The 25,955-nt window shown below is 41.0% G+C and overlaps 1 protein-coding gene across 9 annotated transcripts in view; it reads left to right on the top strand.

Moving 5' to 3' along the window:
* Positions 1–25,955, top strand: part of ARFGEF3 (ARFGEF family member 3) — a 139,981-nt gene that overhangs the window by 24,654 nt on the left and 89,372 nt on the right. For all 9 annotated transcript variants that reach the window (XM_075924277.2, XM_089777278.1, XM_075924267.2 and 6 more), the window contains exons 3-5: positions 1,679–1,760; positions 3,779–3,910; positions 24,085–24,153. In XM_075924277.2, the coding sequence (XP_075780392.2) occupies positions 1,679–1,760; positions 3,779–3,910; positions 24,085–24,153 (283 nt within the window). The remainder of the gene's footprint in view (positions 1–1,678; positions 1,761–3,778; positions 3,911–24,084; positions 24,154–25,955) is intronic.

Below are 25,955 nucleotides of genomic sequence, written 5' to 3' on the forward strand. Positions count from 1 at the left end.
TGTATGATTTCCTCAAGTGTCCTTCTGCCCCAACATGTGCATGTAATCCATGCCCACTGGATGTGTAGGTTACAAATGGGTTATTGAGTGAAACCTGTTAATAGAGAGAACCCATGAACTAATTTGCTTTTGGATGTTCCAGTCTACAGCAGTCGACAGAGATGTTTCTCACATGTTGTGTGAACAGCGTGTAACCAATACACCTACTGGCACCAAAGCCACTTTCAGAGAGAAGAACGAGTCTGTTCTGAAGCCTTCGCTGAGAGCCAGCTGGCTTTTAGCTCAAGTTGTACAGGCTCATGGACTAAACTCCAGAGGTTCCAGGTTCAGTTCCACCTGTCAGCATTACAAATGCAACAGCTTTGGATGCTATAGCTAATATTTGCAGAGTCATTTTGGCTAAATATGTTCTAGAAACTTTTGAAGAGCTTCTGAAATAGTTAATTTCTGCATGTTTGTTCTTCAAAGCATCCTAAGCAAGGTGATTGAATATAAATGTAAACTCTATTAGAATTTAAAAGCAAGAATTCCACCCAGTCATCTTTGTGCTGCTATCAGATATGTTAGGTGAAATTTTGTAAATTTGCATCTGTTGGGGGAAAGAGTGTGGGAAAGCCTGCAAGTTCACAAACAAGTTTTGCAGTTATGAATTCACTCTTTTTTTAGTGTTTTGCTAAACTGTGTTAGATTAGTAGCCTTTGGGATGTGGTGAGGTCTTTAATTGGCACTAATGACAAGGGATTGTGTTTTGAAAAAATATTTTTTTGTGCCTTGATTTTTTTGAGTGCCCAGCTGGACAACCCTTTAAGGGACTTGGTTTTCAGGGGCGGGCCCTCAATATTTTTTATAAATTAAATTTGTTAGCATTTTCCCACACCGTGTCAATCTCTATGTAAACATTCCTCCACCTAGCGCTGTGGATACATGTCAATCATAAGATGCAATAGTTGTTCCAATTCAGGGCCTCTTTTCAGCCAGTTATGAAAGGATTTCTGAGATAAGCAATGTATTCTGGTCCACTAACCACTTTTTTTTTTTTTTTTTTTTTTTTTTTTTCATTTGTATCTTAAATCAGAGTTTGAATCCAAATCTCCAGTGTATTTGGATCTGCTTCTGGCTATTCTAACACACTATTTTTTTTAATATGCAAAAGCTTGCAGCATTCTGCAATTTGTAATAATGTGTTAATTAACCCATTGTAAACCCTATCCTTTAATGTTTATTCTTTGCACAATTTATTTTAGCTCAGTTAACACACCTTACATATTGTGCTGTACAAAAGGCAAAGAACAGTTTCTTCCATAGATGATAATGTGAAACTCGGTATCCTCTTCTGCAACTTGACTAATAAACAGAAGACAGGCGACTGATGCACCATGCTTCTCAGTGTATGCTACAGGATCATGTGTAGTTCGCAAATCACATTTGTGCTACACAACATGAAAAATAGTAAGGGCCAAGCTATTTGGGAAGTGGATCTACAAGCAGCTTTGTCCTGAGGGAATATTTATTTGAAAAATGTGGAGAAACTGTGGTAGTTTCTTTGAGAAGATACTTGCTGGTAAATTCTTCAGTGGTGGTTTGTGATTGTCCCTGTTTAAAAAATGAGGGATATCCAGAAGGGTCTGCTCTTTGTGAATGCCTGTTTCTCAGCATCATTTTCCTCTCATTTTTGTAGGGAGAAGTGTCTCCTTCCACTGCAGCTTGCTTTGGAATCAAAGAATGTGAAGTTGGCCCAACATGCTCTAGCAGGGATGCAGGTATGGCCTGGGACTTGAGTGGATTTTGACTTCCTTGGTTGGAGAGTGGATGTAGAAAATGGTCACTTCTGTATGATTTAATTTAAAAGGAAATATAGATGAAAAAAGTATGAAAACGGGGGGGGGGGGGAGTAAATAAAACATCAAGTCATGAGGACTGACCTAGTGATACCATGGGCACTGTTGAGAAGTTCTTTTCCATAGTATGGGCTCTGCTGAGAAGGCATCCGGGAGCTACTCTCTGTGCTAGCAGAGGCAGAAGATTCTTTGGAAGCTGTATGCTCTTATGCCTAACCCTGCACTTGGATTCCAGTAGATGACTTAGGAGCTGTACTGAGAGTCCCAGTTAGCCCACTTTGATCAGCTCAGAGGAGAGTGGTGCTTTGAGGCTGGATAGGGTAACATAGGCTAAAGTACCTAGAGCTCTGTTATAAATGTATAGGAACCCCCACTGAAAATATTCCTCATACACTCACTAGCACTAGGTGAAGTGAAGCGGTTTTTATAAATTACAGCTGAAAACAGCCATGCAATGCATATCCCAAGAAAATCAGATGCAGACTTCAAAGAGCTAATGTATTTGCAGGTAACAAAATGGAAACTGAGCATGTTTTTGCTTTGTTGAAGGAAAATAGACATTGCACCAGTATTCAGTTAATGTTAATTGCTAGGAATATAGTTTTGTAGGGAAGGCTTCATGCTGCTCTTCTACTAAATGCAAGTTGCTGTTCACTGAGTTTCAATTCATCCCAGCACAAAAGGCGAGCACAAGACCTTTGTTTGAGGGCAGAAGTGCAGTAGGACTTCAGTGGTGCACGTGTCTCTGTTTTGCCCCAAGGTAGCTGAAAGTAGGTTTGTGTTTTTGAAACTAATAAAAAGGTCAACTGTTAGATTTGAAAGTGGGCTCCCTTAAAGATCCAGTTAGGTCCATTTTTTAAGTTGGATTTGCTTTTTTGGTGCCACCTTTTCTAGCTCTATCATGCTGTCTAGAAATACCTCAACGTAACACTCCATTACTCATATACAGTACTGGGTTCTTTCCAAGCTGCTCAGGCCCTAAAAATCAGTAGCACTGTGTCCTTTATACACATCCTCTTGCTCCTATCCCTGACAAATACACAAAAACGTCATATCTCCAGAACAACCCAGTGGTCAGGCTGCCTTCTCTTCAGGGGCTTAGTTAATGTTTTTGATGAGTCATCTCTTGAGAGATACATAAATCCCTCTCTCCATCCTCTGTCAGTGATTAGGAATGCCACCTCCACTGTGCTGCTGTCACCTCACCATCCCTGTGGCAGCTCAGCGTGAGAGAGTGGGATGCTAGCTAAATCTTCATCTCCCACTAAGCAACATGTAAAGTAGTGGGAGTTGTAGGCCAGTGTTTCTCAGCTTTCTTTTATAAAGTACCCCTTATTCCCCCCCCCAAAATAAGTACCCCCAGTACCTACAGTTTTTTTTCTCTACTATTGCACCATGTTTGTTTAAACAACTTAATCGTAGCTGGGCAGGCAATGAAATTTTTGGGTGTAAAAAAATACAAAAATAATAAAGCACTATAAAACTTAAAACAAAAATTCAGTTTTTCTCCAAATTTCAGTTGTTGATGTACCCCTCAGACTTCTCTCAAGTACCCCTAAGGGTACTCCTACCACTGGTTGAGAAACACTGCTCTAGGCCATCAAACCAGTCTCATTGTCCACTCTGTATGTGTGTTGGAAGTTTTACTTCTAAAATGACATTAGCTGAGTGCTTCACCTAAGCCAAGACCAGCAGCCTTCAGAAATTACATATTGAGAGTGCACTGGGAAACAGTCTTCTCTAGATCATTTGAGCTCACGAAAAAGAGATAAAAGAGCCTGAATTCAATAATGAATTCAAAAGTGTTCTGCAAGGCTTAGATCCTGTCCTCCGAGAAGAAAGGACAGGTATGCAACTAGTACTCTGATTAGAGTGGAGTTTTATATAATGGGGAGAAATCAACAGTCTCTGAGACTGAACTGCTTGGTGTTTTATTGCAGAAGCTGCTATCTGATGAGAGATTTGTATCCATGGAAATAGGCGCCGATGAGAAGCAGCTACTAAATCAGATGCTGAATGCTGTCAAAGTGACTCCTCTTCTGAACGAAGACCTGCAGGTAGAAGTGATGAAGGTGAGTGATTTACAGATGTCCGTGCTTACAACACAGACTGTCTGGCTCACACTCAGGGGTTTGTGAGCATATTTGGAAGTGTCTTGGACATGTGCACATCTTGCATTTAATCCTCCCCCTTGTTGACGAACAGTCATTTGCAGTCCTACTGAATTATGTAACAGTAGCTTTCATTTGTTGCCTCTTAACACAGTTATCTCCCATGTTGCCATTACCCTACCTATAAGTTAAAAGGCAAATCTAAACAGCATAAAGCAGACACTGTGGTTTGAAAACTTCTTTGGAAGAAGTTCACAGATGGCACAAGGATTCACATTTGTACGTGCTCAGTGTTTGTTGTATATACTCAGATGGAGGATTTGCACATTGGAAACCCTAGTTGTACGCATGCACTTTTGAAAATCTGGACCACGTTCTCTATCTGTTTGTCTCTAGAAAAAAATTGTTCACAAATAGTGGTTGGCAAAGGTGTGTGGTGTAGAGGGAGGAATCTGACTTATCTGGGCACCTGCTGGTTACCCCCAAAATATTTCTGAACTAGTGTATGGGAGCCACCCATATTTTGTATCCCTTAATGGAAGCTTTTATTCCTAGAAATACTTGTACTGCTTCAGGATGTTTGTTATGAGTTAGAATGGTCAGTTGGTAGTGAGGGAGTCAAAAAATGACCTGCCCTGTCAAGAGGCCTTTTAGTATACCCTGTTTCAGATACCAGCTCATGAGCCCTTAATTAAAGGTACAGTAGAGTCTCAACTTCAGTTCATCTCATACCTGATAGAAAACAGTACTATGATTGATGGCTTCCAGTTCTTTGGATCTAAATTTTATATTTTATGTAAATAATTTCTCTTTGATATCCTTCCAAGTATCTGCTTACAGTTAGGAGGGGAAACTCATCCAGGAAGAAACTATTTGAGGAATATGTGATCAGAGAGGCCTTTTCTGCATGTTCTAATGCACTCAGTACTGTACTGTATAATTCTGCCTCATATAGAATTAAGATTTATGAAACCATTTGTCCAAAGGGATCTTACTCCCTTCTGCTCCTAGACTCAATTACTCCTGCTAATTTTTCCTTAGAGCTTTTGTTTGCTTTTCTTTTTTTGTGGTCTTCAGCACTGAAAGGTGCCCCTGCCTGAAGGAGAAAGTGGCCCTTGCTAAAACTGATCCATATTTGCCAGTCATGCAGACTGCTTCTTTTTCTGTCTTTTACTCAAAGCCCTTTGTTTCCTTTGTGCCCATAGCAAAGATCATTTGTGCGTGCAATTACCCAATGCACATATGCAAATTCAAGAGTGATGCCTACCAAAGATGATGTGCAATGGGCGGAAGTTGTCAGGGAGATGGGTTCAACTCTCTCATTACTGAGAGAAACTCCAGTTCTGAAGCAACTTAAAGCTGGTGAGAGGAATCCTGAGCACCCACCAAGAATGTATCCTGCCTGCCTCACACACACCATCTCCCTCCTTCTCTTCACTTGCCTCTGTGGTGGGAGGGGACTGGTCCAGGGTTAAGAATCAACACATCTGCACAGATAGGGGGTGCTCTTCCATCAGGTGAAATCTCTTTGACTAGTGGCAACCAGCTTCTATATTGTACAAAATGGCTGAAAACAAATTAGGGGAGGCAATGATACTCGCAGCCCTCGGCATGTGCTGTAATTTAAGTGTGGTTGCATATATATGCAAATAACTTCTTTCACACTGACTGGCATGAATACAATTAAGGCAAGACTACACAACACGCAGGACCCATTTAAGTCAGTTCTGCTGATATTAATGAAACGTAATATTTACCGGATTTCCACCCATATGACAGCACTGTTAATGAGCACTTTTAAAAGAAAATTGTATACCCGTGTTTTGGGTGTCTAGCTTGAAGCTTCAGGTTGTGCATTTCTTGGAGTGATTTTACTCAGAAAAAGGTTTCCAAGCCAGAGTGCTCCAGCCTGCGGCGGGTGGGGAGCTGGGTGAGTCAGGCCAGACACAAGAGGCAAAACACATCAGGTGCCCAGGAGCTCCATTCTGGATTCCCATCAGGGCTGAAGTCCCCAAATGGGGGCTGCCCAGCCACAGAACTGTACCCAAACGTGGCCAGTGTGAGCCAGTCAGTGCTTCTCAGGTTCTGCCCACAAGGCTAAGCAGCCAGCACTTCCCACAATGCCCTGACGCTCCTGGCACACCTTCCCTGGGGTCTAGAAATGCCGACACCCCATGCCCGTCTATTCCAGCCAGCCCATCCACTTGTGTCTTTCAATGCTCACCCCGCCTGGGAGATTTGTTGAGCTCTGTGTAAACCCAAACTGCACCGCGGGCACAAACAGGCCAAATGTGGCCCACGTGTGGAGTAGCCCTGTATTAGGGAATCTGGCACAATGTGTCAGATGTTTTAAAGGTCACTGGATCCTGACAGACCATTCTTAAATTCTTAGTTTGCTGTGAAATAACATATACAGTGCCACTTATCCAAAACTGGGATATGCAGAAATATTAGCATATATGAAATGTGAAATTCCTGACACAAGTTATTTTGGGCAGAAAAGAAAGCATTATACTTACCAGACTCGATTTACATCTTTTTCTCTCAAATACCACATTGTGAGATATCTTGTCCAGTTTTTCTCTGGCTTTTTTTTTTCCACTGTGCATTGTTGAAGAAGAAATGCTTTCTTCAAGGGTTTCAAGAGTCCATACCAAAATTGGGTTTATGTCAGAGAGCAGACCCCAATTTTAACTAGAGAGGCTGCAAGCCATCCATTATTGAATTATTTATTGCTATTTATATAACTAAAAATATGCCTCGCCAAGACACTAGGGATCCTAGCTCACCATGAACAATTACAGTTAAATCTCAGCAACTGTAAATCTTCAGTCTTCTTCAAAACCCCAGTCTTTTGCAGTGTGACCTGATGGTTATCAGATTTGAGCTATTTCGGTATTTGGAGCTTTATTGTCCACTGTCCGTGTGATACTAATACCCTCTTGAACATGACTCATTCCAATTCAATGACTTTATGATAATCAGGGGTAGGTGGGTGAGGGTGTGTGGGGGGGTGTACACACAGGTAGCAGTGTGGGCTGTAGAATGGAGCACTGGATTGGACCTTAGAAGATGGGGGTTCAAAGCTTGGCTGTGCCATAGGCTTGCTGATAGCATTTCAGAAATGCCTTGGTTTCCCTGTTATTAAAATGGAGATAATGATACTACTAAATGGAACCAATGTTCCTTACATATGTAATGTGTTGTACAATGAAGTAATAACTAGGTTGGTTAAGGTTTCAGCCCTTTGAATTGAATATTGTTGAAGAGGAGATGAATATTGTTGAATTGAAATTGTGTTAGCTCTTGGGACCACATGTTAATTTAAATGACCAAAATGCAAGGATGGGTTAGGGTTGTGCAGGACTGCCTTAGCCAGCTTGAGGCACTGAAAGAGTTAGCACAGAGTCTGAAGAGCTGCTGGGAAGACTCGTGATTAATTTAGAGACAAACACAGACTTTTTTGTCTTGATTTTGAAAAGCTTTTAAAATGGTTTTAGCATTTTCTTCTTATGAAATTAGACTTACCTTACTTGCAAAAGCATGTGCAGTGTTGATAAAGACACTGTCAGATATGGTCAGGTCAGCAGTGGACGAGGAAACTGGTCTGCTCCTGAGCTGTTTTAGTTTCTCTTTTTGTGATCGTAGTACAGGTGAAAGACCCTTTCTTTTCTGGGTCTACTGGTAGTCAAAAGGAATCTAGCTCAGAACATGACCTTCTGGCTCTAAAGCAAAGGGAGCTAAATATAAAAGGAAAGTGAGATAGATGAAGGAGCTTTAAAGAGCGAGGACCTTTTTTGGGGGGGGGCACACTGTTTTATCATATTTAATATTAATTCCTACCATATTATTGTGACTTCTATTTGTAAAATGTCAATTTTCCTATTGACTTAATTTGGAAGCTAATTCTTTATTTTCTAAGAAGAAATTAATCCTGAGGCCTCTCTCAAATATCCCAGTGCAAAACAGACATAATGCACTTTTTAATACTTGTTGCTTGAGGCTCAGAAAAATCGTATTTTAAATAGGTGCCCACACTTACGATTGCTGTGGAGGAACAGCAGTGAAGTTAAAACAGCAGGCAAGTCCTCTTGGAAAGTGACAGTTGGCAATTTAGGATGTGCCCCTCTCACCACCCTTTTTGTTTTTCTCTCTTTGTGATTTCAGTTAAATTAATGCACTCTAATGCATCATTCAGAAGCTTGAGTGTACAAGCAATGCAGGATTAAAATAATTCAGGATAGAAAACTTAAAACTGATGAGACAGAAACTGCAGAGGAAGATGAAGAAGAGATAGAAATACTTAATTAAAGCTGTCACTGGTGACCTTTTCTAGTATTTATGAGTAATTATTTCACTCTTAGTTAACGTGCTAAAGCTGTTCTGGTTCTAGGCTCTGAATATTTCTTGCAGCCTAATAGGCTTCTAATTTGGGCTTTCCATCTTCTTAGCCCAAATAAACTTATCTTCAGGCATTTAGCAGCTACTGCTTGGTATACCATGTGGCAAGGTTTGCACACAAACACCATTGCAAAAAAGGATATGGTTTGTAAAAGAATGGTCAAAGGAAGAAAGGGCTCTGCTATTACCCAACTCTGTATTGTCCATAGTGACCAGCTGTTTAAGATTGGAGTATTCCCAGCAACTCCAAATTTACTTTTGTTGGTGGATTAGGTGTTCTGCTCTCTGATTAGTATTTTCTTTCAAGTTCTATAGGCTTTTACTGAAAAAAACCAGGCAATACTCTGTTTAATCCATGCATGAGATGTATGATCAATGAACCTTTGCTAAAACCGCTTTACAGGAACCTTGTTCTAAACCTTTTCATGTACTCCATGCACAGTATTTGGGACCCTGCAGCACTAATATAGGCAGCATTTTCTGAGATTTCAGCATTCACTTTTGTCTAAATGCATCCGGGAAATCCAGAAATAGAAATTATAGTTCTATACTCATAAACTTGTGGTCAGCCAGCAGAAACAGACCACAACAAACCATTTTGTCTCTAAGGGTACGTCTACACTACACATTTATTTCAAAATAAGCTATTCCAGAAGAAATACTCAGAAATAGCATGTCTGCACCACAGGGAAGCCTCAAAATTAGTCGGAGGCAGGCTTCCCTAATGTGGACGTGGTATCTCAATTTAGAGCCCCAGGAGGCACTGGGGAGTAATTACTTTGAATGGCCCTGGGGAAGAGCTAGTTTGAAATGGCAGCAGTAGAGCATCCACACTACTGCTATTCCAAAATAGCTATTTCAGAATAGGCGTTATTCCTCGTGGAATTACTTTTACAGATTTCGGAATAAGCCACCTGTTATTTTGAAATAATGGAATTGCTGTGTAGAGGCTCGCATTATTATTCCAAAATAATGGCCACTGCCGAATTCATAGGGGCTTTGCTCAGATATCCTGTTGTAGAATCAAGGCCAAAATCTGGTTAATATTCCTGTCAGTAGTGCAGATCCGATTCACCCTAAGTTGTATTCTATTCTGCCTTAGCTATCAAACAAGATTTGCAGTTTATTTCTAGCTACAAAATCTTCGGAATTGATGGTGGAGTGGGAAGCAGAACCCAGGGAGAGTTTTGCAAAAGATTTTCTATTAAAAGATTTTTAATGAAGAATTGGGGGAGTTGCCTAAAAAAAACTTTGAGGCGTATTTGCTTTCTTTAAAACTTTGATTTTTTTTTTCCCCCATCAGAAAATTTTAAAAATGTGTGGGTTTGGGGATTTTCGGTTTTTCAATGGAAAATTGTGTGGGTGAGAAACTGGGTACTTTTCACCAGTTCTAGGTTTAAGAGCTGGTAGCTAGCCATTTTGACTTATCAAATTTGTTGGTTGATGTGGAAATATGGAGAGAGCATGAATGAAGTCATTGTAGTGTAGTGTAACTTCAGCTCTTTCTCTGAATTAAATTCTGCATTTTACGGATAAAAAAATTAACTCATTTAATTAGCTCAATTGAAGCAGCTCATTAAAATAGTAGGACATCAAAAGGATAATGATTAGCCTGCTTATTTGTGGGTATTTAAGGGTCAGTGTGTATGGAATACTTCTCTCTGTCTCTGATGCGTACGGTTTGTTACATTTAATGGAGTAACCTTAGTAGCTACTGTGCTTCTCCTTGCACAGCATAATCAAATTGAGGAAGAGGTTGGACTGAAACAGACATGTTTTAGAACCGTATATAAGCTGCATTACTTTTTATGTTGTCTCTTTGAGTCATTATACATGTAATGACTAGGTTTATTGTAGGACTAAGAATCATTTCACTGTCCATAAAAACAGGAATTCATTGCAGGAACCATAAAAATGATAATTGGTAAACAGAGATGCATGAGGGGTGAAAAATGTTCTGAACATACAGACTAGGAAGCAATTGTTGATCTATGCCGCCAATTTGTAGCTAAGGCTCCTCTTAAATGTCACTTTTTTTTATCCTTTTTTGGGTTTTATTTCAATAATTTTTACTCTCTCGAACAGCTAAATTTGAGAGATTTGAAATATGAAAGACAAATGTGATATTTGTATTTCATGCAAAAAATAGTTACATTTCACAGAACTAATTTTGAGGGAGTGGAAGTAGAGAGGTGGGTGGAAAGAAATTGTGTGACAATTCAGTGGATATCCTAGTGATGGGAGTCGTATAAAGGCACATGTGACACATCTGGTCACATCTCCCCTCCCTCCCCCCCCAGTTAAGTTGTTTACTAGCCAACTGACTGAAATCGACATGCATTATTGACAAAACACGAAATCACATTCTGATGCCTTCTGTGTTCTGGTCAAGGCACGTCTCCTTAGGTGTCCAGCTGCTAGCATTCACCTCTGCCTAGGTTGGGCCCACAACCTTCTCTCTCCTGAACAGGGATTCAGGCTACAACACCCTGCAATCCATTGTGATGATCCCAGCAGGGCTGACCTCAGAGTGGCTAATTCAGAGCAGTATTTTGCTAAGATTTAACTTTCAAGGCTAAACCACCCTCATTAGAATGGCTTTTTTCTAGCTCTATGAAGTTGCTTGTACGGTCATGCAGCAGTGAGTCTGAGCAGAGCAGAAAGGCACTAAAGGCTCCCACTGGCATTTTCTGTGCAGAGCCCAATGGTTCCACAGATGAAAACATGGCAACCCAAGGACATGAAGCATTTTTTTCCCCTCATATCCAAAACACCTACTACGAGGAAATGGGCAGCATCTGGCAAGAAAATCAACTTAATCAGTTTTACAGTCCCAGTTTGGGGGTATGGAGCCAATTAAATTACAGCCCCTGGGTTACTTCTAGTTGACACATTTTCTATCCCTTATGAGCCTCCTCAAACCAGCAAAGCTACAAAAGAGCAAAATAAGCATTTCATGTTATTGGCTCAGAATCTCTAGAAGTTAGGTACAAAGAGTGGTTGCCACAACTCCAAAATGAATTCACTACTGACCCAGCATGGCATTTTAAATGTCCGGTTCAATGCAAGTGTAGGCCCATCAGTGTTTTTATGAGGCATTTGCAGAGAAGAATGAGCCTTCCCATCTATGTGTGCTTGCAGCCTGAAATGCTTACTCTGTTCAGAACTGCCGATGCTTGAGATGATGCCATTGATCACCTGTAACAGATGGATGAGGTAGCTACAGATCTGTATCTTCCATCAGGGATATATCTACATCTTGCCCACTTTTCATCCAGGCCCACCCAAATTGGGACTGGAGCCCCCCCCAAATCCACAAGCTGGGATTCCTGATCCTGGCTAGGTGTCCCATCAGCCCAGCCGCAGGAGCTTCTGCCAGCACCATGCACTACTGCCCTGGTCTCCAGCCCCAGCATTAGCTCTGGGTGAGGTGTGCTTAAGGGGTAAGGTCTGGGTTGAGCTACGCCTGGGGCAGGAAACTGAGGGAGCAGTACATGGCACACAAGAGGGATGCAGCAGGGCTGGCTACTGAGCAATAAGGGGGTATGGGAAGAAGAAAATCCCCCATTCCCTGTGCCCCTTTTTCCAAAACCCAGGATCCATTCTGTGTCCCCTCCCCTTTCTGTCCCTCTCCCCCATTCCTCAAGTACCCTTTTGCCACCGAGGGGAGGGATCCTTCATGTGGGAAGGTCTGGGCAGGGCTAGTGCTGGGTCCAAAAACGGGGGCAGCAGAAGAGAAGGAGACTCCAGCTACTTTGTTAGTAAAGCCCAGCAAATCTTCAGATATCCACTTTATACCCACCAGTATCTGCATCCACAAATGTGGATATCCGTGGCTCATTTTTGCAAATGCAGGTACCAATTTTCTGTCCTCTACTTGTTAGGACGACTCTCCAGAGCAGTGCAGAGGGAACAATGCAGGGAGACAGGAACTGGCCTGCTATTTTTTTTTTTTCAACATGATCCCTGCTCCTTCACTACACCAGAGTGATGGCTCTCGGAATGAGGTGTCTACATTGTTCTGTGGTTTCGTCAAATTACCTGATCTCAGTCCTAAGCATTACCCACATACCACCATTTTTCTTTTTCAGCAGACCCTTTTTATGTCTATACCATACAGTTCCTAAGAGTGAATGAGATAAGAAAGTACCCAACACTGCCTGGGGCGGGGGGGGGGGGGGGTGGTTTGGTCCAGTGTACAAAATAAATGAGGGAAGTCTTCTGGGTAAAATAGCATGTGATCAACTGTAATAGATGATATTGTTAAGATTGCACAGACAGTTTGAACTTTATCAGTTCCTAATTTTTGACTGCTTTACTTTTCAGATCTCGTGTTCTTAGAACATAGGTTTTTGTGCATGGAAATTGACAATCTTTAAAGAGAAAAATGAAGAAACAAAGATGTTCTAGCATGCTTGTCTATTAGGTTAACTAACAGTAAAATGCTGTGTGCAATATACTAGATGGCATGGTGATGTATGGTGTAAAATCCCATGTTAGAATAATACCATGCAGTGAGTCAGCCTCCCTTGCCTTGTTTGATACATATCTTTCTATGGCCCATGGATGAAGGGAGGGCTTTGAGCCCTGTATCCCTTCATAAAAACTCTCAAATACAGTGTGGGTGGAGGCAGAACTTGCTACAGATTTTCATAACCCACACATGTTGTCATAGAAGCAGGAGAACATTGGTAAACCATTAAGAGATTGAATTAGGTCACTGTGTGGGCACAAAAATCCTATTTTAAAGCCTTTTAATTTTCACAGATCACTACCCAAGTTTTCTCAAACCACTGAAAAATACGTCCGCAACCTAAGCAACATTTCACGTTTCTACATCGAGCTGTAAAAAATTACAGAAAGTTTGATGGTAAAAATGTATTTTTTTTCACTCTCATCAGTCATGGAAAGCGGTAGGACTGTTTTGAACAGTCTAAGTTATAAAATAACTCCCTGGTCCAAGAGCAAACTTTCATATTTTGTCTCAAAATGGAGAACATGAAAGTCCTAAGCTGTTGATGATAACTGTGGTTGGGTTCCCAGAGGCTGGGTAGCCTATTGCTAGATTGTTGAATAGGAGGGGCCAAAAGGTGGGAAGACTTACCCCCTGCTTTCTTCCCTTTGATCCTGGCTCCCCCAAGACTGCTCAAGTCCTTTAAATTTGGGGCATAGACACAGGAGTCCAGATTTTCATTAGTTGAGGTTTCTGGAGTTCCCCTCCTTTTTTACCAAAGGGGAGGAATTTCTCACTGCCATGGCAGTGAGATAGCTCAGTGGTTTGAGCATTGGCCTGCTAAACCCAGGGCTGTGAGTTCAATCCTTGAGGAGGCCATTTAGGGCAAAAATTTGTCAGGGGTGGTACTTGGTCCTGCTATGAAGGCAGGGGACTGGACTCCATGACCTTTCAAGGTCCCTTCCAGTTCTAGGAGATGGGCAATCTCCATTAATAATAATAATAATAATAAAAACTTGCCCACATGCTCAGGGTTTAGCTGATCGCCATATTTGGGGTCAGAAAGGAATTTTCCTCCAGGATAGATTGGCAGAGGCCCTGGAGGTTTTTCGCCTTCCTCTGTAGCATGGGGCACCGGTCACTAGCAGGAGGATTCTCTGCATCTTGGGGTCTTTGAACCATTGTTTCAAGGACTTCAATATCTGAGAGATAGGTGAGAGGATTATTCTAGCAGTGGGTGGGTGAGATTCTGTGGTCTGCATTGTGCAGGGGGTCAGACTAGATGATCAAAATGGTCCCTTCTGACCTTAAAGTCTGAGTCTATGGCTGCTGAGCTGAGTCCTCAGATCATCAAACCAAGTTCTTGTGTCCTTGATAATCTGCCCGAAACTGAGCCAGGCTCCTTCCTTTTCTTCCCCATTCAGGCCTGGGGTTGGCTAGCCTTGCCTGTTTTATCAGCAGCTGGATCCAGAGGCTTTCTTTAAGCCCTGAAATGCTGGGCCATCTTTTCTCCATCCCTCACAATGACCCTTAGATTTTAGCATTTCCTAAGGTCTCTCTTTAACTATAAGTATTCCTGTGTGCTTCTCCCATAATTAACACATTAAAAATAAAAAACCTATACCATATTAAAATATCAACATAGTTGCTCTGAGAAGATTTGTTTTTAATTTTCTGATTTCTAAGCAAATAAAATCTCTATCTCAGCCTTGTATTACCAAACAGTCCAAAATATAACATCATAGCAGAGGTTCTGTCTAAAGCTATTTCACCCCTCCATAATCTTTTCCACTCTGAAAGTTCTCTTGGTCTGACCTGTGGTTTTATGGGCTTGGTATAGTATGGCTACTTGGCACCAATTCTGTCAAAATGCATGACATAGAGAAGCTTTCAGGTACCCTAAGTTTTGCCAGCTGACCATATCCCTGTGCTCATTCTAATACCCTCAGTGATGTCTCCTCTTTAGCAGAATTGTTACTGTTTGACATATACAAGGTATTATGGCCTCGAAACAGGACAGAGCAGGCTATATTGTGTCACACGCACATGTGGGCCATATAAAGATACATTGGCACATTTTCACAGGTGTGATTGCAAATGACTTACCTTTTGATAGAGAGAGAGATGACTTTTTTTTCCCTCCAATTACTGTACTTCAGTATATTCTCTGGATCCAACTTTATTTTTGTTTGTGAACACAATAGAAAAAGTAGATATCTTTCTAACATTTACCCAGAGAACTGTTAGGATATTTTGGAAAGGTTCACTGACATTAGTATTAGTGACATTTATTGTGTGTGTTGTTAATGATCTGGATACACCAGGAATACCGCTATCTAATGTCAGAGAAACATCCAAATTTAATATGTTTTTAATGTTTTGGCCATTTTAGTCTGCCTGCTTGCCTTTCCTTATTCTGTCTTTTCTTTGTCTCCTGCAAAATCTTTTTATTATACTAATTGCTTTTTTAAATCTACAAAATTCAGTAGCATTAAAAACAGGAGGAAACAAATTGCTTGTTGTTTCTCTCAAATATGATCCCTTAAGGAATATAGACTGTTATGTCCTCTCAATGTAAAGTAGCTCATTGGTTTCTTTGGTCTTTTATGTGTTTAAAATTTACCCTTTGTTTGCTATGTTTTGTGCAATTTGTCACTAGCTATTACTTTTTGCTTTTCCCCTTTTTTCTTCTTCCTGGTTGATTTTACTACTCTCTTAATCACCCATCATCCCATCTTTTTTATTTTTAAAAAAAGCCTATTTCTAGCTGTGATTTGTCTTTTTGTCTCTTCATATCTCTTCTGTTGCCCTTATGGCCAAATTCTAATCATGCTGAATCATACCTAATGCCATGAATAGTTTCCTGGATACCCTTACTTAGTGGAACCACCCATGGAGTACTGCTCAACATGTGAAGTAGTAGCAGTGTCTGGCTTTTTTTTCTCTCCATTTGGTAATGGAATTCATTTATCTGACTTACTGTTTTTCTTATAATTTGCTATGGCTTTGCTTGTGATTTAACTATATAATTTAATTTATAAAGGAACATTATGTACACACATATTGACATGGCTGGTGAAGCAGAAGATCTCATCCTGACTTTGCCAGACAGCTCTCTATAATCCTTCCTACATTAGAGTACTGTATTATCATTTTGAAAACAAAAGCCACTGCCAGAGCCATTTAAAAAAACTTGTAAAATATCTGTTGAGTGACTGATATCATTTCCTTCCCTCTTGCCCCTATGTTGCATAAGTAGAAGTTTCATGCTGAAATAGTTTTCAGCAGTAGCTTTTAGTCAAGTGAATTAATGAGCATGTTCTTCTGGGAACATTCAACATGTCATCATTTATAATTTGTGAGCTTAATCTGTACTAGATCTGAGTCTTTGTCTTTGGTGTTCTGGGTAATGAATGCACCAATTCCCACTGATAGCTGAGCCTTTCACAGTGCTTCTAATTCATGGGAAGCCACTGTCTTCATCCTTCCCATGCCATGCTACATACAATGAGACAGGATTCAGGCCCATACGCAGGAATTTCTGTGGGGAGAGGGGTGTTTTGTTTGGGGTTTTTTTGAAAGTGTGGACTGCAACTTATACATTTCCTGCTGCTCTTTTCTCCCCATAGCAATATTTAAATCTGTTTTGAATAAAAAAGGGCACGACTGAAATAAAACTTCTATAAAGGGCTTTATTTTTAAATAATTTTCATTTAAATTTAAAATGGTCCCTTATTTTCCAGTAATATTCCAGTTGTGCTTAAAAACCAGTTTCAAAAATAAATAGTAATTTAAACTTGAATAATAATAATACAAGTAATCAGCCCAGTTACCGTGAAATTGCCTGTATACAGCTGTTTAAAAATAAACTGTCAGCGACAGAAAGCAAACACACATGTTTCATGAGTTGGTCTACTGTTGCTTTATATTGGCATCCTAACTGGTAGCCATCTTGGCAATGAAAAGAACAATCTTCTACGAAGCAGCGCTAATCGCCGGACACCTGTGGGACGCCCAGCAGGGCCCAATTATAACCTATATCTGGGGTGCCCAAGACATTGACGACAATCTATCGCAAGTGGTTCACCAGTGGATCACAAAGCAGACTGGTAGCCTGTTTCCCTGGCTGGCTGGGAGGGGTGGGGACAGAATCAGCCCCTACCTGGCTGGGCCATGGTAGCCCATCCCCACCCCCAGGCACTGCTCCTGGAGGAGAGGGGGGGAATTAGCCTTCCCTCAGCCAGTTGGAGCATGGGGGAGGGAGACTTGGGCAGTGCGCTGCCCACAGGTGAGGGAGGCTGGGGCAACTTGGGGGACTATGAGCGGGTGTGTTTGCACCCTTCAAACCACTGCAGACAGTAAAGTCTGTAGTGCATTAAAGTCCATTTAAAGACTTTAACGCACTTCATTTCTTTTGCCCTTGTTTTCCTTGCAAGGCCAGTAAAACCTGTATGATCAGGCTAACAGCCCATCAGCTACCAAGATGTTTCCTGGTTATATTTCTTTGCAGAAAAATTTGCGTTCATTGGCAGGTATTCAGATCCTAGCATAACAGAAAACCAGTCTGTATGCCTCCCTAACCCCCTCACCCCAAAATAAATAATTTAATTAAATTTAATACCGCAGGATGTAATTGATCTTGTGGATGTGGCATTGGACTGGTACTCAGAAAATCTGGTCTAACTGCCACAGACATTCCTGTGGGACATTGAGCAAGCCACTTGATCTCTCTGGGTAACATTTGCAAAAGCACTTAGGTCTCATTGGACTCATTTGACTTTGGAATTTTTACCCCCTCTCACTCACTTTTCCCATCTGTAAAATGGGGGGGGGGGGGGGTAATGCTTACGTTCTTCCACTCTGTTGGCAATGTACTGTAGAATAGAAATTGCCATTCCAATTAAAGTGACCCTCTTTTTATACAGTTAGTCATTCTGAGAAAAGTGACTTTCGGTGTAGCACAAAAAGCAATTATTTTTTTTTCCTTTTGTCCATTGTGAAAACCCATCTGTGCGTGCAGTTTGACATTGCCTTGTAATACCACTTGTATCCTGGGCCTCTGGGGAGAAAGAAGATAATTCTTCTATGATGGGCAGGACTCCACCAGTAATTAAAATGAACAACTTTCATTATGGGCCCCCTACTGATAGAAATCCGTTTTGATCAGAACATTTACAAGATAAGGGAACCTGTTTGACTTTGCAGGTATCACCAAAGTAACAATATTCCTTCTTTCCAAGATAGTTTCTTTTCAGACTTTCTGAACATTCTAAAGCCCCTTCACTCTAGCTTCTCTCCTCATTGCACTTTATATAGTAAAGTCTCCTTTCTAATGTGCACCTTGATGTACTAGGGAAGAATGACTTATGCTACAAAAGATGCCACTAGAAATTGCATGGTAGTCTGGCAACAAATGTCTGTGAAAGTGTAAAACAAGGTAAAATGTCATAGTCCAGTGAAATGCATATTATTTCTTTTCAGAACGGAATCTGCCTATATTTAACATAGTTAGTCTGTGGCTGGAGATAAGTATCTTAGCAGCTGCCATGTGTTTAGTAGCTCTACATAATCATTTATAATGCACTAATAATTTGCACCTTCCCTTTATGGCTATGTCTACACTGGCGGCTTCTTGCGCACGTGTTCTTGTGCAAGAAGTCTTGCGCAAGAAAATGTCCACACTGCCATGTGCGAGCTGTGCTTTTGCGCAAGGGCACCCATAGCAGTGTGGACGCTCTCTTGCACAAGAAAGCTCTGATGGCCATTTTTAGCCATGGGGCTTTCTTGTGCATGAAATTCATGTTGCCTGTCTACACTGCCCTCTTGCGCAAGAGCTTCTGCGCAAGAGGGCTTACACCTGTTAAAAAAGAGCATATCTCTTGTGCAAGGAGCCCTCTCTTACCATGCTGTACTGTAAATTTACTTGTGCAAGAGCGGGCAGTGTGGACGCTCTGCAGATTCTTGCGCAAGAACGGTCGTACGTGCGCAAGAAGCCGCGAGTGTAGATATAGCCTATGACTGTCAAAAAACATTCAAGAACTAAGCCTCAGGTAGGAAACTTTTTATCCTCATTTTTGACAGCTAGGACAAAGTAGCAGCAGGTAATCTATGACTTGGTCAGAGTCACAAAAGAAGCCTGCAACAGGGATGGGGAAAGAATCAGAACTCCTGAGTAGTTCTGGGCATTAGTCAAAAGACCATGTTTTCAACCTTGGGTCTGGTGTATACAGAACTGTAGAAATATAGGACTGGAAGGGGTCTCAATCATCTAGTCCAGTTGCCTGGATGGAGGCAAGGGTAAGTATTATAGCCACTTGTTATGGATGAACTAGAATCTATCTAAATTGTTCTTAAAAATCTCCAGTGATGAAGAGCCAACAACTCATGGGCAATTTGTTCTAGAGATTACCTACTCTGACAGTTAGGAAGACGGGTTTTGTTTTTTGGGTTGTGTGGCTAGTTGGTTTGCTTGCCTGATGTTTAATCTAAATCTCCCTTCCTGCAATTTAAGACCAATATTTCTTGTCTTGTCCTCAGTGGTTAAAGAGGACAATTTATCATCCATAAAAACAACTTGAAGATTTGTTACTATGACTACCCTCAGTTTTCTCTTTTCCAGACTAAACTTTCTCAGTCTTTCCTCATAGGCCGTGTGGGGTTTTTTTTTTTTTTCTAGACCGTTCATTTTTGTTCTTCTCTGGACTTTCCCCAATTTCCTGAAGTGTGGTGCCTGCAACTGAACACATTAATTTATTTGAGACTTTATTGGTGCTGAGTAGACTGGAAAAATTACTTCTCCTGTCTCGATTACAACACTCTTGCTAATACAGTCCAATATGATAGTTGCTCTTTTGCAGTAGTATTATACTGTTGATTCACATTTAGTTTATGATCCACTATAACCCTCAGGTTTTTTCTGCAATACTCCTTCCTAAACAAACATAGCCCATTTGTATTTTGTGCAATTGATTATGCTTAAGTTTTAGAATTTTGCATTTATCCTTATTGAATTTCAGCCTACTTTTTTAAAATTATTTCTGTTTGCCAAACTGCCCTGCAAAACCAGAAGGCAGTGGAATTGCCCAGCGGTGGAGCTGGAAACCCAGAACAGGTAGCACAACCAGGAACCTGGCAGCCCCGCTGCCACCCAGTCATGCAGCTGCACGGTGGAACTTAGGAGGCAGCGAGGCTCCCCACAGGGCCAGGAGCCCAAACACGGGCCTGTCTGACCGCAGTGCAAGGAACCAGGGAGAGGAGCTGCCCAGCATCAAAGCTGTCTGGTGAGGCCGGGAGGCAGCAGAGCTGTCCAGCAAAGCTGCCAAATGAGGCTGCCCAGTGAGGTGAAACAACTGAACCCCATAGAGCAGGGGGGCTGCCCCACAGGGCAGGGAGCCTGGCACTAGGGCTGTGCTTGCAGTGACGGGGGCTGCCATGGTGCCCTGTGCTGAGGGTCTGGCAGCAGAGGGAAGCCAGCTGGGAGGTGAGCAGTGTGACCCTGGTTTGTGGAAAGGGGTGGGATGGTGGTAGGGGTCCCCAGAAATGACCTTTCCTGGTCCAGCAAAATTCCTCATTTGAGACCGGTCAAGTCCTAAGGTTGCAGACCAGGGAGGTCAAACCTCTAGTACAAACCTAGTTACATCAGTTTTTAAATCCTTATACCAGCGTAGTGTGTTTCCCTTCTACACTGGTATCACTAGAACCACAGTAACTGAGAGAAGGGAGGTGCAACTTCACTATATTGCTTTTGTTGGGAGATGAGGCCTTACAAGACAGTAGGGACCAGAGTCTGTGTGAGAGAATGGCTTTCTCGGTCTGTTGTAAATCTAACCCCTACAAATTATTAGCAACCAAATCTACTTTTGCCTGAATTCCCTGTTATTTCAAAACATGCGGTCACTGTCACCTTTTCATCAGCAAGCACCTGATGAAATTTTTCTTATACTGTGCATCTGACCCCTAAACCAGAAACTGAGTGAGTTGCCTACTCCTTTAGGCTCACTGGCACTTCTGACAGGAAAAAGTAAGCACATTTCCTACCTGTTCAAATTGCAGCCACTTAAGGACAGAAGATGGAGAGAGACTTAAATGAGGGCAAACAAATAGGAATCATTTCCGTAAGCAGAGCCTCATAAGAATACATTACTCTGGGAGATATTTCCGTGTGTTTCACAGATCCTTGTTACAATTAAACATTCCATAAACTATGAAATCTTTTACAAAGCAGTATTGAGCTGAGCTTCTATATAAGAACAGAGATGTCACACAAAGCACACAAGGAGTGTTATGTGCCATTAGTGCCAAGGAAAAGACCTTATCTTACATCAGTGAATACATTAGGCTTTGTATTCTAAAAAGTTCAATGGCATTTTGCAAATTGTGGACCTAGTATTCAGGCGTGGGTATTTGATGCACCTGCACACCGTTTGGGGGGCTGATGCATGTGAAAATTGCATCTGTATGAGACAGGAATATAGTGATTCATCTTGTAGCGCATCCTGTCTCCAGCTATGAACAGAACAAGGGGCTTAAAGTGAAAGGTACACTGAGTCCTGTGTTGAATAGTTATGGAATATGTTTGACATAACAAATCAGGTAGAGAATTCACCCATCAGTGAAACTGGCATATCTGGGTGGAGTATCTGAGCTCTTCTGAATGTTCTGTTTTTAATAATTTTCTTTAATGCTTTGTGGGAATGTTTACCATACCATTTTCTTCTCTCCTTTCTTCATTTATCCTTTCTTCATTTATCAACTTAGTGTTGTGGATATGTGTTGCAGCACCCAAATTCAGATGTTTCTATCAAGTAAAACATAATACTGTTAACACTCTGAATGAATGTACCCAGAGAGGGTTGTATTTCTTGACAACCTCAGGAAATAATGATACTGACCAACTTGCATTTGATCATCTAAAGGCACTTTAAAGTCATTAAGAATTACAACACTTCTGTGAGGGGAGGAAATATTATTGTACAAATTGGAAAACTAAGACACAGAACATTTAATTGATTTAGACTGTATCAGAGAGCAAATCGCCAAAAGCTGAGAATAGAATCCAGACTATTCTGTTCCGGTCTTTTTCCATTCTCCTGGATCGCTGGCAGCGGTGAATATAGGGCAGAGTGAGCAGGGCAGCTGCCCCAGGCCCCACGCTTCAATAGGCCCCGTGCACACACTACTACCTGTCGGCTGTGGCCGTGGCAAATGCGCAAAATTGTGCTGCCCTGAGCCCTGTGGTTCAATAGGCCCCGTGCCCTGGGCCCCGCAAAACACTCATCCGCAATGATCACTGGCATTTAGCTACACCATTCAGTTCATATTTTAAAAGGCTGAGGGGTTTGAGAAAGATAATATTGTTTGAAATTCAGTAATTCCTATTTGCCTGGTTTTGAGCATCCTCTTCTCAAGGATGTACAAGAGCCTAAATAAACACATTTTCCTAAAGGTAGTGTCCAAAGACAAGGTATACCCTCATTCCAGGATGCAAATTCTCTGATCTTGTTCACCTTACACAGAAGGTGGTAATTTAAAGATATGCATTTGAGCTATTTATAGTATGATTTTACATACAGGTAAAATAGTATGGTATGGTATTTTTAGTATGATTTTACAAGTTACAAAACTTTCTACATGTCACTAAAATCCAACTCACCTGTACACACCAGTTTCTTAATGTATTGTTATGCACGTTCCCTACCTTTGTTTTGGATACTAGTATTACAGGTATTGGTCTTTAAAGATACCTCCATATACTTTGCCATATCTCATTCTGAATACTACATTCCAAGTGTTGATGAACAATGACAGGATTCCCTGACTGTACTTCGTGCAAAGTATTCATTCATAGCTTTAGAAAATTGGAAACTTTGCAAAACTGAAGTTAGTTGTTTTGACAAGTATTGTGGAATATCTGATATGGATGAGCCCAGTTGTGGGAAGAGCATATCTGTTAACATAACTTCCCACATGTATGTATAGTATTTATCACACAGTACCAACTATTGTGTTATATGCTACACCTAACTTACATGTATTGCTAACAAGGTTCAGTTCCTGTACTCTTCCTGATTTTTTTTGAAATGGGGTATCTCGGTAAGGCAAATTATAAATGCATGAAATCAAACTTGTCCATTTCTGTGCTCTGGTGGTGTTTAGAGTCATATCCCATGTCATTTTTAAAGATCCATCATGTTTCTGACGGCAGAGTGCACTAATACAGGTTGAACCTCTTTAGTCCGGCACACTCTGGTCCTGCAATCTCCATGGTCCATCATGATTTTAGTTAGCCAGGTGTCCACTTATCATGCATGTGGCCAAGTTTCCTTAGATCCCATGCATGGAGGAATCTTTCTCCCAGATTTGTAGTCCACAATAAATACACTGGGGGAGATAAACACCAAGGAGAGAGAGCTATTTAAGCTAAAGGACAATGCTGACGCAAGAACAAATAATTTTGAGCAAATTTAGGCTGCTTAGAGCAAGGTTTCTTTCTAGGTGTTGGTACACTGCCTAGGACAATGGTGTCTTAATCCTCTATTCACTAGTGTAGTACAAATAATTATTAGATGAAAATATTGTCAGACAAAAGGTTCCCTTTAAGCCTCGACAGTCCTTTCAAGACTCTCTCTTTCCTATTTTCCTTCTCCACAGGGTGTTTTGTGGATTAATTATAGTTACTGATTATAAATCATTTTTAAGTATTGGCTTGGTAATTATTATACCCATACCAATTCAGGGAGTGGCTTCTTAAAAATTGCTCAGTTTTTTTTAAATATGTATTGCATGGCTTCTCACTTCCCATAATTATCTGAGGCTTTGCAGTCTTTAAAGTGTTTATCCTAACAACATTTTTGCTAGTGCCCCATCTGAAACCTGCCTGAGTCACAGAAAACCTAAGTGACTTTCCCAAGATGATACAGGAAATCAGTGGCAGAGCAGGGAAGTGATCCTGTCTTTCTCAAGTCTTTTTGCTTAATACATCCAAACCATTGGACCATATTTCCTCTCTGATAGACCTGTACATATAGAGCAACGTAACATCAGGGATTGTGGTGCCTTTTTTGGTCAAGAATCACAATTTTCCAAGCAGAAACTAATCAGCAACTTCATTGCCCTCCCCAACCCCAGTAGTTGCTGCTGTGGAAAATGTAATGAATTGTGTCTTGAAGGATATGATGCAGAAAAAGTAATTAACACAATAGACAATATCAGAACTCAACCACAATCTAGAAATGATGGATGAAACTAAAGCTCTTGTGCTTTTCCCCCTTCTGTGTTCAAGGTTTTGCTCTGCATCACGTACACCCCCACATTTGACCTGAATGGAAGTTCAGTACTAAAGATTGCTGAGGTGAGTGTTCTCCATCCTTCTCCTCCCCCCGCCCCCACTAACATTGCTTGTTTTCCTGGACCTTTTGCCACTAACTAGAATGTGCTTTCTATGCATAGACAGGGATTGACTTATTCAAAACAATTGCAGTCATTCTTTATGATTGCTATTACCCTTGTTACTATTGTGTTTTATTCAGTCAACATGATTAGCAATCACATAGTGCTGACAGCTGTAGACATGTAGTGGAAGATGCGTTTTCTACTCTTGGCAATTTCTCCTAGTGTCCACTGTGTAGTACAGTATTGTCTGTGTTGAAAACTTTGCCTGTTTTTTTTGTTTTGCTTTGCCTTCTGCAGTAATAAAAAATGTTCACCTTCAACTTTACAACAGTGTGAAGGTCCAAATTCATCCCAGGTCAAACTCCACCAAAGTTAATAACAGTTACAACAGAGATGAGATTGACCTATAATGTGCATTATTAGTGTGTCTCTTATTCTTGATGCATCCAAGAAAAAAAATCATTCCATCCCTAGATTTATTATGTTGTCCCACTGCAATTAATTGATCATCCCTTGCCCTCATTATATTTGTCTGGGTTAAATTGTGTAAATGGCTTTGTCAGCTGGAAAACACACCTGCCAAGAACTGATCTGTTTATAAATGAAAGTTTTCAGATAAGTGGCCTATGTAGCTGCACAGTGAGTTTCAAGCAGTGAGTATCCCATGTAGCCAGAAACAATGAGCCTGTTGCACGGCAGGGGCTGGGGGGGTGGGTGGGGGTGTGTGTAATAAAGCATAAAATTATATGGAATTACACTGCATGGGGATTAAGGGAGATGTATACACACTTAACATCAATGTATAATACAGCAATGAAAAGGTTTGTATGAAAATATTTGAAAACTCCATGACACAACGCCCCTCTGTTTTTATACTTGTTAGCTATTCTTTTCAATATTGAGGAATTAATAAAATAATAATAATAATAATAAACATAATTGATAATTACAGAAGGAGTTTTCATTCTGTGTTCAGCTCTTATTTAAAGACAATTTGGGAAGTTATAAGTGAAATTAGTAAGCCTGAGAGAGAGTGATTAAAAATGTCAGTTTTTCCATGGTGCAAAAGAGGAAAAGGAAACCTAATAGAAGTGCCTAGCTTTACCTGATAGTGATAACATTTTATAAATCTGGGAATTAAGTTGATCCTGCATCATCCTGTTGCTACTTAAGGGGAAAAAGCATGGTAAGTAAGAAAATTGACTGCCTTACTATGGTAATGTGGCTGCTAAAACATCACTAACTGACTTTACAGGCAGATGGATTACAAAAATAGTTTCTATGCAAAATATTAAAATTCTCTTGTGTCCTAAAAACAGGCCATGTGCTGAATACAGGCTAATATTCATTTGGGGGTGACCTGTGTAACTCATGGTTTCACCTCTCTTGAGTAATATTAGGAAATCCATACTCAAGAGAAGTAACTTCATTTTTCTACTCGTGGTTGTAGCAAAGATGTACTGGGTCAGCAGTTCATGCCACCCCCTTTCTCAGTTCATGCCACCCCCTTTCCCAGGCTGTGTTAAATCCCTGTTGCTCCAGTCTGCCAAACAGAGGCAAACTTATGGCTCCTTTCCACTGCTGCAGCCTCTCTTTTGCAGACTTTCCACTGTGGAGAACAGTTGAAGTGAGTGAAAGTTGAAGGTGAGTCTAGCCCAATATAGCTATAAATAGTAGACAGAGAAGTACAGTAAGAGACAGTGCACATTTTGGGGGGGAAAGCAATAGCTCCAGTATTTCAACCTTTGAGCTGCTTCAGGT

Source organism: Pelodiscus sinensis, chromosome 3 (assembly GCF_052426305.1).
Source record: "Pelodiscus sinensis isolate ZL-2025 chromosome 3, ASM5242630v1, whole genome shotgun sequence".
NCBI classification, from domain to species: domain Eukaryota; kingdom Metazoa; phylum Chordata; order Testudines; family Trionychidae; genus Pelodiscus; species Pelodiscus sinensis.